The sequence below is a fragment of the Acipenser ruthenus genome, chromosome 8 (genome assembly GCF_902713425.1).
Source record: "Acipenser ruthenus chromosome 8, fAciRut3.2 maternal haplotype, whole genome shotgun sequence".
NCBI lineage: Eukaryota > Metazoa > Chordata > Actinopteri > Acipenseriformes > Acipenseridae > Acipenser > Acipenser ruthenus.
The window spans coordinates 22593785-22610389 of NC_081196.1; the positions used below are offsets into that span (position 1 = coordinate 22593785).

The following is a 16605-nucleotide window of genomic DNA, read 5'->3' on the forward strand; positions in this document are numbered from 1 at the left end:
TCTCACTTAACGCAGGTAGGCGCATCACACATGGGCGAGGCAATTCACACACAGGCGGAGGGCGGGCGTGAATCTAGGACCTCTCGCAGTAAAGTACAGCGCAGATATCGCTGTACAAAACAGCCGGCTGCTTTGCAAGGAGCGTATATCGGGTTTATTTCTTCGTGTGTGATTACGTCACCTACCAGCTGTGCTGCTGCCTTCCCCCGTGCACGGTACAATGTTATTAATTTAACCTTTTCATGCAGAACTCCATGGCAACCTAATTTAACCTTAAATGCGCTTTACTTGCTCTTATCTGCCCCCTATTTTACTGCATTTAATCCTGTATTTTAGAGTACTGTAATCTGCCAAGTGTTTAATCTGTAGTATTTTGTATTTAATCATATCCTGATGTAACTATCACTGACACTTATCTGCTGTATCATTGAATTGTATTTTGTCACACTTGTACTTGCTTGAACCAAAGTCATTGTATTTATCTTGCTCTTAATTGTATTATTACTTGTACTGTGATACTTGAAATGTATTTGCTTTCGATTGTAAATCGCCCTGGATAAGGGCGTCTGCTAATTAATAAATAAATAAATAAATAAATAAATAAATAAATAAATAATAATAATAATAATAATAATAATTTGATTTTGTGAGTGTATACCGTAAAACTTCAATTAAACGGCTCCGGCGTTTATTTACAATATTTGTCAGTAGGCCGGGCGCGTATTGGAGAGGCGATTATTTGAAACCGGTAAATTATTTGAAGTTTTACGGTATGCTAATTCTTTCAAAATACTGGTACTTGCAACACATCAAATGTCCATCCATCCATTATCTATAACCGCTTAATCCTAGAGAGTCGAGGTGAGCCGGTGCCTAATCCGGCAGGCAGACATAGGGGTGCAAGGCGAGACTAGGCGAGACGCCAGTCCATCGCAGGGTAACTAAGGGGCAATTTAGAGAGGCCAATCCACCTAGCCAGCATGTCTGGACTGTGGGAGAAAACCGGAGTACCCGGAGGAAATCTACGCGAACAATGGGAGAACATGCAAACTCTAAGCAGACAGACCCCTGAGGCCGGAATCGTGCCGGACCCTGGAGCTGAGACAGCAGCGCTAACCACCGTCTCGCCGCACAACAAATGTCCTAGTAAATATTCAGATACAGAATAATAATGTGCTAGTACTTCATATTGGTATGCAGAATGTGCTGTATTTTAAAACAAAGTAATCAAGTTCTTAAGATGAATACAAACAAGTTGTAGCCTTTAGGTGAGGTGGACAGTTTCTCTCTACCATTGTCATTCACTGTATTATACTACTGTATTTGCATATGGGAAATAGGGGCGGCTGGATTTGAAAGATTTACATGCAATGCAGGGGGGTCAGATCACATGTGCTCCCGCCGCCTGTGAACCGATTTAATTACTGGAATCCAAACTGAATGAAGCTTTTCAGTTCCGAGAAACTTTACAGCGTCACCCAACACACAGACAGCAGCAGCAGTAGCAACAACAACACTTATGCGCTGGGAGAGGAATTCGTCAGGGACATACAAACACAACACTGAGCCTTTACTGTAACTCTGCACACTGGATTCAGTGCAGACAACTCGATCAATGCTTTGTATTTTTTACTATACAACTATACTTCAATTTTTACTGCAGTATGCTTACCTTTAAATTATGAGAATTAAATAATGGATTGAACAGGTGTGAATGTTCTGCTGCATGTTAAGTATTTTGGCTAAGATTGGTACCAGGGACTTTTCCTCAATATTGTCCCTTGCTGACTCCGCTTACCCTGTCTGATCTCAGTAAACGAAAGCCCCGAGTGAAGTAGCTCCCTTTCTCACGGGGTGTTTGTGAGGAGGACTTGCCAGTGCAGCAGGATGCCAGCAGCTGTCGGAGGAATGCTTCCAGAGCGTAACGGATTTTTGGGAGGAAAATCTCATATTTTTCCAGGAGAAAGTAGTCTCCCGTCCTTCCTCAGCTGTGTTTCCAAGGAATACCTTCGTAATTTTCAACACAACAAACGAGTTGGAAATTACCTTATTGGAAGGAAACTGGGAGAGGGCTCCTTTGCAAAAGTTAGAGAGGGATTACATGTCACGACGGGCGAAAAGGTATGTTTTTTTTCTTTTTAGTAAAATCTGTTGGGAGTTACAGTGCATTTATATATTTCAATCTAAAATAAATTAATTTAAAGGATATGTTATTTAAACTAAATAACAGTTACTACAAATCAAAACCAAAATGAGAAATGTGTACGATATTATTATTATTATTATTATTATTATTATTATTATTATTATTATTATTATTATTATTATTATTTATTTCTTAGCAGACGCCCTTATCCAGGGCGACTTACAATCGTAAGCAAATACATTTCAAGTGTTACAATACAAGTAATACAATAAGAGCAAGAGATATATAGACTTTGCACTGAATTTTCTACAAAGTAACTGGTTATTTAAGCTTATATAAATAAATCAAATTGCCACTTTTCACATTTAAATTGGAGTCTTATGTTTTTAACTAACCGCTATTAAATTAATTATTGTAAAAACAGCCTGGACAGGTTTTGTTTGTTTTCACATTCCTCCACCCAGACGGACCCCCACTAAAAACCAACATCTTTGTGGACTGTTATCTCAATTTGTAAAGCGTTGAATGTTAGTATTATTTATTATTTATTTTTAGTGACCAAAACTCACAGTTTCGGTTTAAAAAGAGACACATTCAGCACACCAGACGTGCCTCTGAATTTCCATCTGTGTGTCTCTCTCAGTCCTGGTCATTTATGTTGACAAAGTCGTATAAACCGGGGATTAATACCTTTTTTGTAACAACTCACAAGATGATGTTCTCTGTATACGAGTCCATCTGTGAAGGTAAAACAGTAAGTGCCGTACACTAAAGTGAAATATTGACAGTACAAGGTGTTGTTAGTTTATTGTCAAAACTGGTAGCTCAGAGTAAGAGGACAGATTTAAAAATATATCACTGTTATGTTTTTCCATCAGTGCAAAGTTTACGCTATTTAATACTAAAAGAAAAAAACGGAATTAAAAAAAAAAACATTAAAGTGCTGTATTTCAAATAGGGTTACATGTAATAAGCGCCAATAATTCAAATTTAATACTATGTAACATATTTACTTTTGCATCAGTTTAAATGTATTAGTAAATCGTATACATGTTTATAACATGCAACTACATTTTAATTATAATTTGTCTCACGGCTGTAGTAACAGATTGGTATTGTTTGCTTTTCTTTGCATATTTATTATTATTTATTTCTTAGCAGACGCCCTTATCCAGGGCGACTTACAATTGTTACAAGATATCACATTATTTTTACATACAATTACATTATTTTTTAACACATTATTTTTTACATACAATTGCCCATTTATACAGTTGGGTTTTTACTGGAGCAATCTAGGTAAAGTACCTTGCTCAAGGGTACAGCAACAGTGTCCCCAACCGGGGATTGAACCCACAACCCTACGGTCAAGAGTCCAGAGCCCTAACCACTACTCCACACTGCTAAGTTATCCTATATATTAAATAGTTTCAATCACATTTGAAAACTATAATAGTCAAATAGATGCAAATCCCTGAATACTAAAGTGTAGGCTAATTGAAGAGAAGATGACCCTAACCAATATAAGAAATGTCCTACCCCAAAGGTTGTTATGTTGTTATGTTATGTTGTTTAATAGAAATGTACTCAATATAATCTGACAAGCTTGAAAATAACCCATCAACAGTCAAGAGTGTACTAAACTACTGCATTGAACAGCAAACCAACATTTAGTGTATTAACACATATATTTTCAGCCTCTTTATAACAATTCGAATATTATTTCTAATATCATTTTAAAATAACTTACAAGTCATTCTCTTTAGTGAGCGAAACCGTCATTTTCTTCAGTTTACACATGCCTCATTAGTTGTGCAACAATGAAGATGACTCTATGCCCCAATGATGGGGATGCATTGAAATACAATTAAGTTGCCAATCTTTTTACAGGATGTTTGTGTTTTACACTTGCCTAAGTTGCCCATGAAAATCTACGGTATAGTTGCAACACTGTTTGGTTTCTATGTTTTTCACTGTATGCTATATGAATGATATATTCATTATACTTACATACTATATATGTAACCTTATATCTTACACTCTCTTAGGTTGCGATAAAGGTTATTGATAAAAAGAAAGCCAAGAAGGATTCTTATGTGACGAAGAACCTGAGACGTGAGGGCCAGATTCAACAAATGATCAGACACCCCAATATCACCCAGTTGCTGGACATACTGGAAACAGAAAACAGCTATTACCTGGTCATGGAGCTGTGCCCTGGAGGCAATTTAATGCACAAGATCTGTGAGAAGAAGAGACTGGAAGAATATGAAGCGCAGAAGTACATTAGACAACTGGTCATGGCAGTGGAGCACCTTCATAGAGCCGGGGTCGTTCACAGGTAACACAGCCTTTAATGTCTTTGTGAATTTAGTGCTGATGAAAGATGAGGGACAATGGCTACTGACTTCAGTCAGGCATGATACATGTATAAAAGTAAACTTCAATCCTGACCTAAACACCCCCTGCCCTTCAGTCCCAAGTCAATTGTGCTGAATTGCATGAAGATTTTATAACAGCTAGGTTGAGACCATCGTTCTCGTTTACCCATATGGTATTCTGTAACTTGACTTGTCTATACTGCATTTCTCTTCTGATAGTTTTCTGGGCTTGACTGTTCAGTAGGAGAAGTGTTTCAGAGAGCTAGAAACCTGAACAAGGCACCACAGTGTACCCCTGAGAAATAATGCCTTGTGACTTGAGACAACGTTTCAATTGTATGGCACACAAAAATGTCATGCATGCCGAATAATATAATTTAAGACACTGTGCTTGTCAGACTTTTGGGTATGATTGGAACCATTTTCTTTCAAAAGTACAGTAAAGGTCATAATCGTAAACAGTGGGTTTTAGAAACTGAATTTTTGTGATGTCTTAAACACAAACAGTTTTGTTCAGTTTTTTGAATAAATTAAACGTCCTGAATAAAGTGGTTTTTTTTGGTTTTGTATGGTTTCTCAACAATATGAAAAAGTGTGGAATTGTGTAATGTAATGTAAACACAAATAAATAAATATACTGGAACAGTAGTAACTGCAGTAGCCATAACAGTTTGATAAGTTACTGATTAAAAAATACAGTATCGTAAACTAAAATGTTTCTAAGTTGAACCCTTCAATGCAGCTGTATTAGATATGAGGGGTTTACGTCTCTGTGCAGCTGTCGCATAACTAATCGAATACGTTTCCCCCTTTGCACGTGAATGTGCTTAACATCCAGCATTGATGAATTCATGACCGTTAAAAACAGTGACATTTTAGAGAAAGAGATTGTTGTGTGAAAAACAAACTTCTACAGGTTGTTTTTTATGAATACACAATGACTTAATCATTATGTATCTCTTGCATCATATAATTTGTATGTACTTTTATTTCATTCAGAGACCTGAAGATAGAAAATCTTTTGCTGGATGAGGAGAACAATATAAAGCTTATAGGTAAAAAAAAAATGTTATAAAAAATGGATTTCCTTTCTGTACTGCTATTTTTTGCTTATTGAATATTGTTCCTTATTATCATGTGTGTACAATACAAAATACAGGTTACCACAGCCGTGTTTGTCATTTACAATACCAACAACTGCAAAGCACTGTTTCTAATGCATCGTTCTGCTGATGCATCTAAATAAAGACTCTATTCAATTGATATTAACAGCAGGGGGTCTGAATACAATTCGGTTTAGATAATTAAAACAGAGCCCTTTGTGTATCAGAGTTTGAACATCTCTTACCAGTACATTGGAGTCTCTTTAGTGTATTTTTACCAATAAAAGTACTGGGTATGTAAAATGGTAGGGTGGGCCCTATTTTAATTACGTAAATGGTAGGGTGGGCCCTATTTTAATTACGTAAATGGTTGTTGTACAGATCAGCTGCAATTCCTTTCATGTGTCTTTGTGAAGCAGATTAAAGCTGCACACTGATGTCACAAACACACATAACTCGCTCTACCTGTTTGTGTGGAATCTATTCAATAACAAGAGAAAACAAAATCATTGGTTGTATTTGTGATCCATATGAATACAATTCCATCTTTCTATTATTTATATATATATATATATATATATATATATATATATATATATATATATATATATATATATATATATATATATATATATGTGTGTATGTATTTCTTTGGTATAGGTGCTATTGGAGTTTTAAATTTTTTTTCCAATGGAATGAAAAATGTGTTTCAGAAAGAATGGTTCTCCTTTGTAAATGTATGCCAATGTATGTACTGCATTTAAAGCAGTTGTTCTGGTATTTGTTCCTCCAAGAAATTTCAGTTTCATTGAATTGTTTTCTCAGATTTTGGCCTGAGCAATTGCGCTGGGATTTTGGGTTACTCTGATCCTTTTAGCACTCAGTGTGGAAGTCCAGCTTACGCTGCCCCAGAGCTCCTGTCCAGAAAGAAATACAGCTCAAAAGTGGATGTGTGGTCTATGTAAGTTACTTTACAATATCTTTTACTCATAAGATTTAAAGAAAATGCAATGTTTCCAAGCAAATTGCTGCTGGTTTTTGGTTTTCTGTCAAGACATGCTCATCAAATGTGGTATTTTGAATGGATGTAGCTTTGTGAAGAGATGGTTTTTCTCTAAATTACATGCTAAAAAGCTTCAATGGTTGCTGTGGCAAGGTGTGTTGCAGTGCGCAGGTGTAGAGGTGATGCAGTGTTCAAGATAACGACAGACAACAAAGTACTGGTGAAATGGTGGTTTTAATTTGTAATCCAATAGTCTGATGACAACAGTAAACAATAAATGGTTCAGTCCTGGAATAATAAGCACAGTATTTAAAAATACACACACAACATACAAACACGAGTCCAAGTCCAGGGTGAGTGCTATTAGTGCTCGTGGTGCAAATCCAATTTATCCGTGTACAATGGTGCAGTGTTGTCCGGATTTGTGCTGGCCTTAAGCGACAGCTCCGGATCGTGTTAACCGTCTAGTAAATAACAAACAGTACAATTAAGAACCGACAAAACAAACAAACACTAAACACTCACGGTAATATTTCACTCGTCCTTTAGCGTTCTCTTAACCATAAACAAAGGAACAGATCACCTAGCCACGCCCCCTTGATTAGCGAGTGCAGCCATTTCTCCTCCAATCCGCGGTTGCCACATCACTTTTCCTCTGGGGCAATGACTTAATGTACCACAGCTGTGCCCCCTTTCTAGATGGCTGACTTCCACCTAACCCTGGGAATGAATTGTCAGGCCATCCAGTCCAGGTCACTATGTTCCCTTTACATTGTGTCCTCGCAGGTCAGGAGGGAGATTTATCACCAAGAATCATTCTGTCTCTGTCACAGTTGCTCATTATGTTGCTTTATTCTAAAGCTTTTTACTTGTGGTTTACTGAACAAAGTAACTTTCATAATGCAGTTCATATTGTAACATGAATGGTTATAATATCGGTTTAATGTGATAAAAATGTCATGTAGCACAAAGTAATGCCTTCATTGATGATTATTATACAGGGAAAAACATGTCAGGGATCAGGCATGATTATTATACAGGGAAAAACATGTCAGGGATTGTGCTTTAAATGCATACTAAGCTACATTACCATCTGGTGTCACTTTGATAGTGGCTTGTAGGCTCAGCCTTTCCATTTGTTTTACAGAGGTGTGAACATGTACGCAATGCTGATAGGGACTTTGCCATTTACTGTGGAGCCTTTCAGTCTGAGAGCCCTGCACCAGAAGATGGTGGACAAAGAAATGAACCCCCTCCCTGTCCACCTTTCTCCAGGTAATGAGCCTTCATGGTAGTATAGCTTCATATGTTTGGTTGTTCCAAGTATTATAGTGTCATACAGACTTTATTTATCCAGAAAGGTTAGTATAAAACTACAGTAACCAAATATACATATAAGTAATGTTTAGACATATTGGGCTATATTTTCAAAGCGTTTTCTCCATTCTTTAATTAAGTACTATTTTTTTAAAGGAGGAAAAATATGAATGTTACAAAATGAAAAACAAACAACTTTAAAGTGCTCAAGAAACCTTGAAATATAAAACTTAGTTGTTTGATTCTAGTTTTGTCAAATTAACAGATATTTTACCATGTTAAAAAATAGGAGTTAATTAAAGTCTGGAGTAAATGCTTTGAAGTTTTCTATATGTAAAAGTTCATAATATTTGTCCATCTATCAGATGCTAGTGTGGAACACTGAGTTTAAACTAATGGGTTCTTATTACAATTACAGTACTTATTGGTATTGTAGTGTTGTTAGTCAGCACCTACCTAGACAAATAGAAGTCTTCCACAGAAATTCAAGTATCTCTGATTGGCGATTGCTAAGGAAATTGCTTTTAAACTGTATAATGAGGTAGTGGTTGCAAGCTGTGCACATGGCTTATTCTGTCCTGGGTTTTTAGTAAGACACACTCTATCTTCTTATCCACATTAATATTGTTCATTATTAATACTGTGCCATGTTTTATCTGAAAATGAAGTAATTCCCTCTGGTTACTCATTGTACATCCATAGAACCATCAGCCTGATATCAGTGTGGTTTTTATTACACAGAATCTCACAGCAGCTTTTTACTGTCTAGGACTGAAGCACATCATACCAAGTTATTACTGCTTTATTATACTGAGATGGAGCCCATGTGGCAATAGCTATGTAAATTATTACCATTTGATGCCAAACTAAAAGGGAGACATCACCTTTCACCCAGTTACTACAAAAGGTATACATGCTTCTCTTGAGTTGTTAGTGGTTCATGTAAACCATTCTTTGCATTAACTTCCTTAATTAACTCATATGTGTATTCCATGGGAGGCTTCTGTCTAGCAGGAACTTTAAGCTTTATTGTACAGCACTGTGTGGTAGTTTTGTGATGCTCCTCTTTCTTTTCTGAATCTCTTGGAAAACAATGCACATATGCACAAATTACATAGTGTATCAAAATACATCAATAATATGGCTGGTTTGGGTAGATGGATGAGGGCTCTTTCGTAAATTTATATTTGTTTATTTAGCAGACACCTTTATCCAAGGCAGCTTACAGAGACTAGGGTGTGTGAACTATGCATCAGCTGCAGGGTCACTTACAACTACAGTGCCTTGCGAAAGTATTCGGCCCCCTTGAACTTTGCGACCTTTTGCCACATTTCAGGCTTCAAACATAAAGATATGAAACTGTAATTTTTTGTGAAGAATCAACAACAAGTGGGACACAATCATGAAGTGGAACGAAATTTATTGGATATTTCAAACTTTTTTAACAAATAAAAAACTGAAAAATTGGGCGTGCAAAATTATTCAGCCCCTTTACTTTCAGTGCAGCAAACTCTCTCCAGAAGTTCAGTGAGGATCTCTGAATGATCCAATGTTGACCTAAATGACTAATGATGATAAATAGAATCCACCTGTGTGTAATCAAGTCTCCGTATAAATGCACCTGCACTGTGATAGTCTCAGAGGTCCGTTTAAAGCGCAGAGAGCATCATGAAGAACAAGGAACACACCAGGCAGGTCCGAGATACTGTTGTGGAGAAGTTTAAAGCCGGATTTGGATACAAAAAGATTTCCCAAGCTTTAAACATCCCAAGGAGCACTGTGCAAGCGATAATATTGAAATGGAAGGAGTATCAGACCACTGCAAATCTACCAAGACCTGGCCGTCCTTCTAAACTTTCAGCTCATACAAGGAGAAGACTGATCAGAGATGCAGCCAAGAGGCCCATGATCACTCTGGATGAACTGCAGAGATCTACTGCTGAGGTGGGAGACTCTGTCCATAGGACAACAATCAGTCGTATACTGCACAAATCTGGCCTTTATGGAAGAGTGGCAAGAAGAAAGCCATTTCTTAAAGATATCCATAAAAAGTGTCGTTTACAGTTTGCCACAAGCCACCTGGGAGACACACCAAACATGTGGAAGAAGGTGCTCTGGTCAGATGAAACCAAAATCGAACTTTTTGGCAACAATGCAAAACGTTATGTTTGGCGTAAAAGCAACACAGCTCATCACCCTGAACACACCATCCCCACTGTCAAACATGGTGGTGGCAGCATCATGGTTTGGGCCTGCTTTTCTTCAGCAGGGACAGGGAAGATGGTTAAAATTGATGGGAAGATGGATGGAGCCAAATACAGGACCATTCTGGAAGAAAACCTGATGGAGTCTGCAAAAGACCTGAGACTGGGACGGAGATTTGTCTTCCAACAAGACAATGATCCAAAACATAAAGCAAAATCTACAATGGAATGGTTCACAAATAAACATATCCAGGTGTTAGAATGGCCAAGTCAAAGTCCAGACCTGAATCCAATCGAGAATCTGTGGAAAGAACTGAAAACTGCTGTTCACAAATGCTCTCCATCCAACCTCACTGACCTCGAGCTGTTTTGCAAGGAGGATTGGGCAAAAATTTCAGTCTCTCGATGTGCAAAACTGATAGAGACATACCCCAAGCGACTTACAGCTGTAATCGCAGCAAAAGGTGGCGCTACAAAGTATTAACTTAAGGGGGCTGAATAATTTTGCACGCCCAATTTTTCAGTTTTTTATTTGTTAAAAAAGTTTGAAATATCCAATAAATTTCGTTCCACTTCATGATTGTGTCCCACTTGTTGTTGATTCTTCACAAAAAATTACAGTTTCATATCTTTATGTTTGAAGCCTGAAATGTGGCAAAAGGTCGCAAAGTTCAAGGGGGCCGAATACTTTCGCAAGGCACTGTACGTCTCACCCGAAAGACGGAGCACAAGGAGGTTAAGTGATTGCTCAGGGTCACACAATGAGTCAGTGGCTGAAGTGGGATTTTAACTGGGGACCTCCTGGTTACAAGCCCTTTTCTTTAACCACTGGACCACACAATCTCATAATCTCAGAAACCTTCAGGATGCAATCTTTAAGAAATTCACCATCAGTGAACGGCTTCCCAGCTTTAGCGATCATTTCACTCACCACTTAACTTGCCAAAACAGCGGCCTCTGATTCCTTTTCCCCTTATGAAAAAGATTTTGCTGTAATGTTAGCCCCTTTCTGAGCTGCAAAGCAGTCTTTTCTCGTTCATCTCCCTGATATTTGTCGTAATGATCTGCATGTTTTGTTGAATAGTGGCGCTTGAGATTATATTCTTTTAAAACAGCAACTTTCTCCTTGCAAATCAGACACATTGCATTGCTGTTGAACTCAACGAAAAAATAATCAATGGTCCACTTCTCTTGAAATTGCCTATGTTCTTGATCAACTTTTCTCTTTGGCAGAGCCATTGTGCAGCCTTTTTGAATATAAGAGATTAGATTGGGGTTAATTCCTCGAAACATTAGCCTTCCGTTGTTGTTTCCATGGTAATATTTGTATGGGGAGGCAGTCAGATGCTGAGTGGTTCTGAATAACTTTGACGTTGACTCGATTTGCATACACAATAGTAATATAAAAATCGAGGGCAATGTAGATAAGTCTATCATTGTTAATCGCTATATTCACTTCAGAGCGGTATTAGGTGATGCACAGATGTTGTTTTGATAGTTGATCCTTTACTTTGTATTTTGAAACTCTGACAGAAAATGTAGGATCGAACAGTGTGGCTCTCTGCAGGCAAGTACAGCTGAATGTACAGCTTCATCAGCCAATTGGACAATGAGCAATGTCTGCGCTGCGCCTTTAGAACATTCTGATGTGGCGGGCCTGATGTAATGATATCAAGGACTATGCTTGGAGGGCCAGTAGGTGGCGCTAGGCGGGCCGGAAGTGGCCCGCGGGCCTTGAGTTTGAGACCCCTGCTTTAGAGGCTCTTCAGATGGTTCATACTTTTGAAAAATCACTAGACTGAAGTCCTGTCTCTGTGTTTAATGTGTACAAACAAACAAAACTGCAGGGTCAATTGCTTTAATGAACAACAATGCTTTCTTTCAACTAATGTTCTGTCTAGGTTACAGTTTGAATGCCCCAGTCTACCGATAATGAATATCATTATATTACTTCAGTTCTGGGTTTACTTCATTGTATACTCATACAGAAAGAAAAATAATCAATACTGTATATCCCCTTCAGGTCACCATTTCTTATTTTCATTTTTAGAAGTTTTAAAACAGTTTGTATGAACACTATGTAGTTTGAGAAGTTGCCCTGCCAAAACTTTGAAAAAAACATAAATGCATTTTAAAATAGTTACATAGATAAGAAACTGAACGTGGTGCCATTGTGCAGGCAGTGACTGAAAGGGTATTTAAAAATGTACAGATATTTTCTTAGAAGAATGAAACAAGAAACAGCTTGCCAAAAGGAACAGTTATTGTTCTGGTTTCCCATTGCTGTAACATGTTCTACTGAAATCAAGCTGTGGCTTATCCCAGCGGGGTATGAGTAGATCAAATCAACCCTTAAGTCGGGTAGACAAACGTTTCAGCCAGTGCCTTCATCAGTGTTGACGCTGCCTACACATAAACATCTGTGCCATCCAATGTAGTTTCCTCCTGTTTTATTTACAGTTCACTGTTTCATTTGCAGCTGCAGTCAACATGCTGAGAAATCTACTTGAACCTGATCCAACAAAGCGCCCAAACATTCAGCAAGCTCTAGCTGAGCAGTGGCTTAATGAAAATTACCAAGGAAAACCTTTATATCGGACGCCTTATCCAAACAGGTACCAGCACTATAGTTTACACAATACATTGAGAGGAATAAGTACAAAGGGCTATTTTCTGATTGTGCGTTATATCAAGGTGGTGAGCTGTGAACTGGCAATGGATTTCCAAGCACTCATATGAAGGTTGCAGTTTCAATTTCAGTATATCTGCTGGCACAACTGCATCCTTGCAGGCCAGGGAAGAGAGTACAGTTGAGGCTCATTGGTAGGGCACAGTTCTGAAAACTTCATTTCTTGATTTAATATCCTATTGTTGTTTCTGCTTATATAATTATTTACCAGGCTTACTACCTTTGTCAATCATAGAGACTGACACTGAAAGGATTCCTGAAAACTGAAGTTGTATAAATGACAGCTTGGGCTGAACAAAGGTAATTTATGCCTGCTGTGCAACTGTGGCAACTGTTACTGTTACAGGAGGGGTGGGGGTCAGGGATACAGTCTTTTTAGAAACAGTCCCACTAGTTAAAAACAGCAATAGAGACTGATAGACAGCACATATAGTAATAAACATATCAGAAGTTAAATATTATAAAATGGCACAATATAAATGTTATTTTTTTATTATGAATTGTTTTTTATCATGTGGGATGAGGTTCCGGTACGTGTGCGTACTGATGAAGCATTGGAATGGTTACCAAGTTGTATGTGTGCCCTGTCTTTAGGATACACATGAAGGAGCTGAACCAGAGTGTGTTGCTGCACATGACTGAGAAACTGGGATACAAACACAGTGAAGTAGTCAACACAGTGATATCCAACAGAGCCTGCCACACACTCACTGCCTACTTTCTGTTAAACAAGAAGCTGGAGAGATACTTAAGAGAACTTAAAGTAAGTATCTACATGGCAGTAAATATTTCTGATTAATATTTGCCAAACAATCCCTATTCTGTATTTTTCATGCAACTGGTGACTAATGCAAATTAATAAGTAGCTTTTTCTAAAAGGGGCCAGAAGCTTTCTGACCTCCCTGGATATGCTTGTGTAATCATTCCCACTGTGAAAAAAGCAAATGTTTCTTAAGACCTCCACCAAACAAATGTCCATTTTATTGCTAACGCTTGTTCAATTTGCTGTGCTGGTAACCCAGTCAGCAGGTTTTGCCGACAACCTGGGAAGCAGTTGCATGATCCACTGTCTGAGGCAGAGAGCTGTGAAAGCAGTAACTCAGCCTGTGTGACTGACATGCCCTTCTGCTGCCAAGCTTTGTGACTGTGCTGTGAAGCAATATGATGGCAGTTGTGTGCATTTCAGCACAGTCAGTAGATAATGCTTACATTTATTTGAATCACTGAGAGTCCTAAGAAATTACCCTACTCCACTCCACTGTTAACAATTACATTTATGTAAAAATATCAGCAAGGCATTATAATAACATCCTTTTAAATGTGCCGTTTACAGCAGAATCTATATTAACATTCAACTTAAATAATCAGCCAACTGCCTTAACTAGTAAACTTCAGATTTTTAAGTGGTCACATGGCTTCATGGACACGAAGGCACCAATATTCAGTGTGTCCACATTTTCTCATAGTATTTTAAAACGTTTTCAAATGTTTTAATTGCTTTATCACCTTTATTATAATTTTTATATTACTAAATACTTAAAATATACATTTTATTTTATACTCAAGGAAAGAAAATTCAAGGAGCAAGAGAGAATAATTGAACTACAGCAGACACCTTGGAATAAAAAAATAGAGAAAATCCCTGTTGTCCCTAAACAGCACCCATGTACTCTGGCTCAAAGCACAAAGGCCTTGCTGATAGACAAAAAACCCCAACGAGCAATTCAGCAAGAGAGAGGTGAGAACTAACAGCTACACACTTAAATTGCACTAAAGACTATTTGTGTAGAACGCTAGGATTTGTATATTTTGACTTTCTAGAAATTTCAGAAATGCTGAGTCTTTCAGGACCCTCTTGAAAATAATACTTTTGTCTAGAATGTTCCTAAAAACAGAGAAGGAATGAAGCCTGGTAGAGATCTCACACCTGGCAGTGTTTATAGTATATCACTACTGCTAGATGTTGATACCATGTGCCCTGTCTTATCATGAGAGGAATGCATTAGCTTGGATTCCATTCTTGATTCGGGGGGGATTTAATCTTAATTGCCTGTGCATTTTTCCTCCACTTTTTCACATTGATTCACAGATGAATGGGAGAAATTTCAACTGTTGTAAAGGTTTCAGCAGTACAGTGTTGTCTCGCCTAGCACACCAAGGTGTGACTGTCACCAGTCTATTATAATGATCTAAACAGAGGCACATTTTAATACCACCACTCAATTTACCCCCAGGGTTAAATTATTGATCCTTATTACCACTAACTACCATACTAAAACAGTGGAAAGTAGAGGTCGAGCAAATTTATGAGTTATGAGTAAATTATCAACTGTTTCGAGTACCATTGAAAAGTGGCTGTCATTTTTTGTTCACAAATGACACTGGACCTCTTACAATCCCAGAGAATGAAAGAGCTTATATAAAACAATGAACTGGTGGTTGTTTTTTGCAAGGTGAACAAAAATGTATCTGCTTATTTAAAAATAATTCCTTATAGTTTCACTTTAATGAATTATTTTCAGTGTGTTTGCAGACATTAACCCTAAGTAAACGATAGCCTAATGTACTGGTATATGTGTCCTAAATGAACCCTTCCTTCACTGCAGCACTTCTGCGTGGTATTTTATGTGCTGACGAAGCCAGTGAAGGTGGATGTGTCACTTCATGTTCCTTGGAATACCTGGAGATGCAGCCTACTTTTCCCAGAACACCACAACCCATTAGAAGACAAGAATATCTCCAGCAGGACAACTTCAGTTTGGGAAGGGAAGACAAGAACCCCCGGTTGGGAATCGGTTCAGATCATTCCACTGATTCTGTGGATAGAGAACCAGAACATACTGAATCAACACCCTGGTACAAATTTGCCAGCTCTGCATTCTCCCACAGGTTTTCAAATGAAAAACAGTCTCCTGCCTCACAGCCAGAACACACAAGTTCAAATAAGCCTGTGGTTTACAGCACACATGTGACCTTAACAGGCAAGGACAAGAAGAGCCCATTGAAACCAGACAGGATCTCTTCAGATTTGACTGTGTCTTACAACAAAGGGACTGGTGATTCAGGATGCCCAGGCTGTGTTAAAAACCGAGGGAGGTTCCCAATGATGGGTATAGGACAGATGCTGAGGAAAAGGAATCAAAATGTTCAATTTAAGACTGAGAAGCCTGTGGAAATGAACATGCCTGCCACAGCGCAGTCCTATCAGGTGCAGAACAAGTTCCGTGCAACGGGGGCTCTGATGAGTTTATGCTGAACAAAGCTTTACACAAAGTGGTTAATGGTTAAATTAAAAACCAAAGACACAATAAAATGGATACACTTCAAACTACAGGTGTTATATTTTAGTTACCTTTTTGTAAAAATGAAGACTACAGGACACCAACAATGTACTCCTCTGGGGACATATTTTAATTGCACCATCATAATTTATGTTCTGTCACAAAAAAATGTCAGTTGTTTGTGCATTTCAGGTTATCCCTTTGTGTGTAAAACCTGGGGTTATCTAAAGATAAAGAAACGAGTGGAGAACCACACACATCAAATGTTTAATGTATAGAAAATATTGGGCTATACTTTGCCCTTGTATAGTGAAGAGGCTTGAAATACCAAATAGCCTAGGTGATCCCAACTGAAATGAGAGTTTAGTCTCCACATCGCAGAACCACAACACAATTCAGCACAACTGGTACTGTTCTTGAGAGGTCTAGGACTGAATAATGGGGTGTTCAGGAGGGAAAAGAAAGCCTAGGGATGCTATTA

The 16605-nt window shown here is 38.0% G+C and overlaps 1 protein-coding gene across 2 annotated transcripts; it reads left to right on the top strand.

Moving 5' to 3' along the window:
- Positions 1–1471: 1471 nt before the first annotated feature.
- Positions 1472–16174, top strand: LOC117406563 (hormonally up-regulated neu tumor-associated kinase homolog A-like). 2 transcript variants are annotated; one of them, XM_034010646.3, is made up of 9 exons: positions 1472–2121; positions 4195–4487; positions 5527–5582; positions 6456–6591; positions 7781–7908; positions 12634–12769; positions 13438–13606; positions 14410–14581; positions 15450–16174. In XM_034010646.3, exons 1-9 carry the CDS (start codon positions 1888–1890, stop codon positions 16097–16099), a joined length of 1974 nt encoding a protein of 657 aa, XP_033866537.3. In that variant the 5' UTR covers positions 1472–1887; the 3' UTR covers positions 16100–16174. The 2 variants fall into 2 exon arrangements, with proteins under 2 accessions (XP_033866537.3, XP_058884698.1); XM_059028715.1 differs by lacking the exon at positions 14410–14581 and having other exon boundaries at positions 15450–15945.
- Positions 16175–16605: the final 431 nt, after the last annotated feature.

Bases quoted from the DNA above. Each gene is read 5' to 3' on its own strand.
- LOC117406563 (XM_034010646.3), top strand. From the start codon at position 1,888: ATGCCAGCAGCTGTCGGAGGAATGCTTCCAGAGCGTAACGGATTTTTG. The intron at 5,583-6,455 runs GTAAAAAAAAAA...TTGTTTTCTCAG, and splicing joins GAACAATATAAAGCTTATAG to ATTTTGGCCTGAGCAATTGC. The intron at 6,592-7,780 runs GTAAGTTACTTT...TTTGTTTTACAG, and splicing joins AAAGTGGATGTGTGGTCTAT to AGGTGTGAACATGTACGCAA.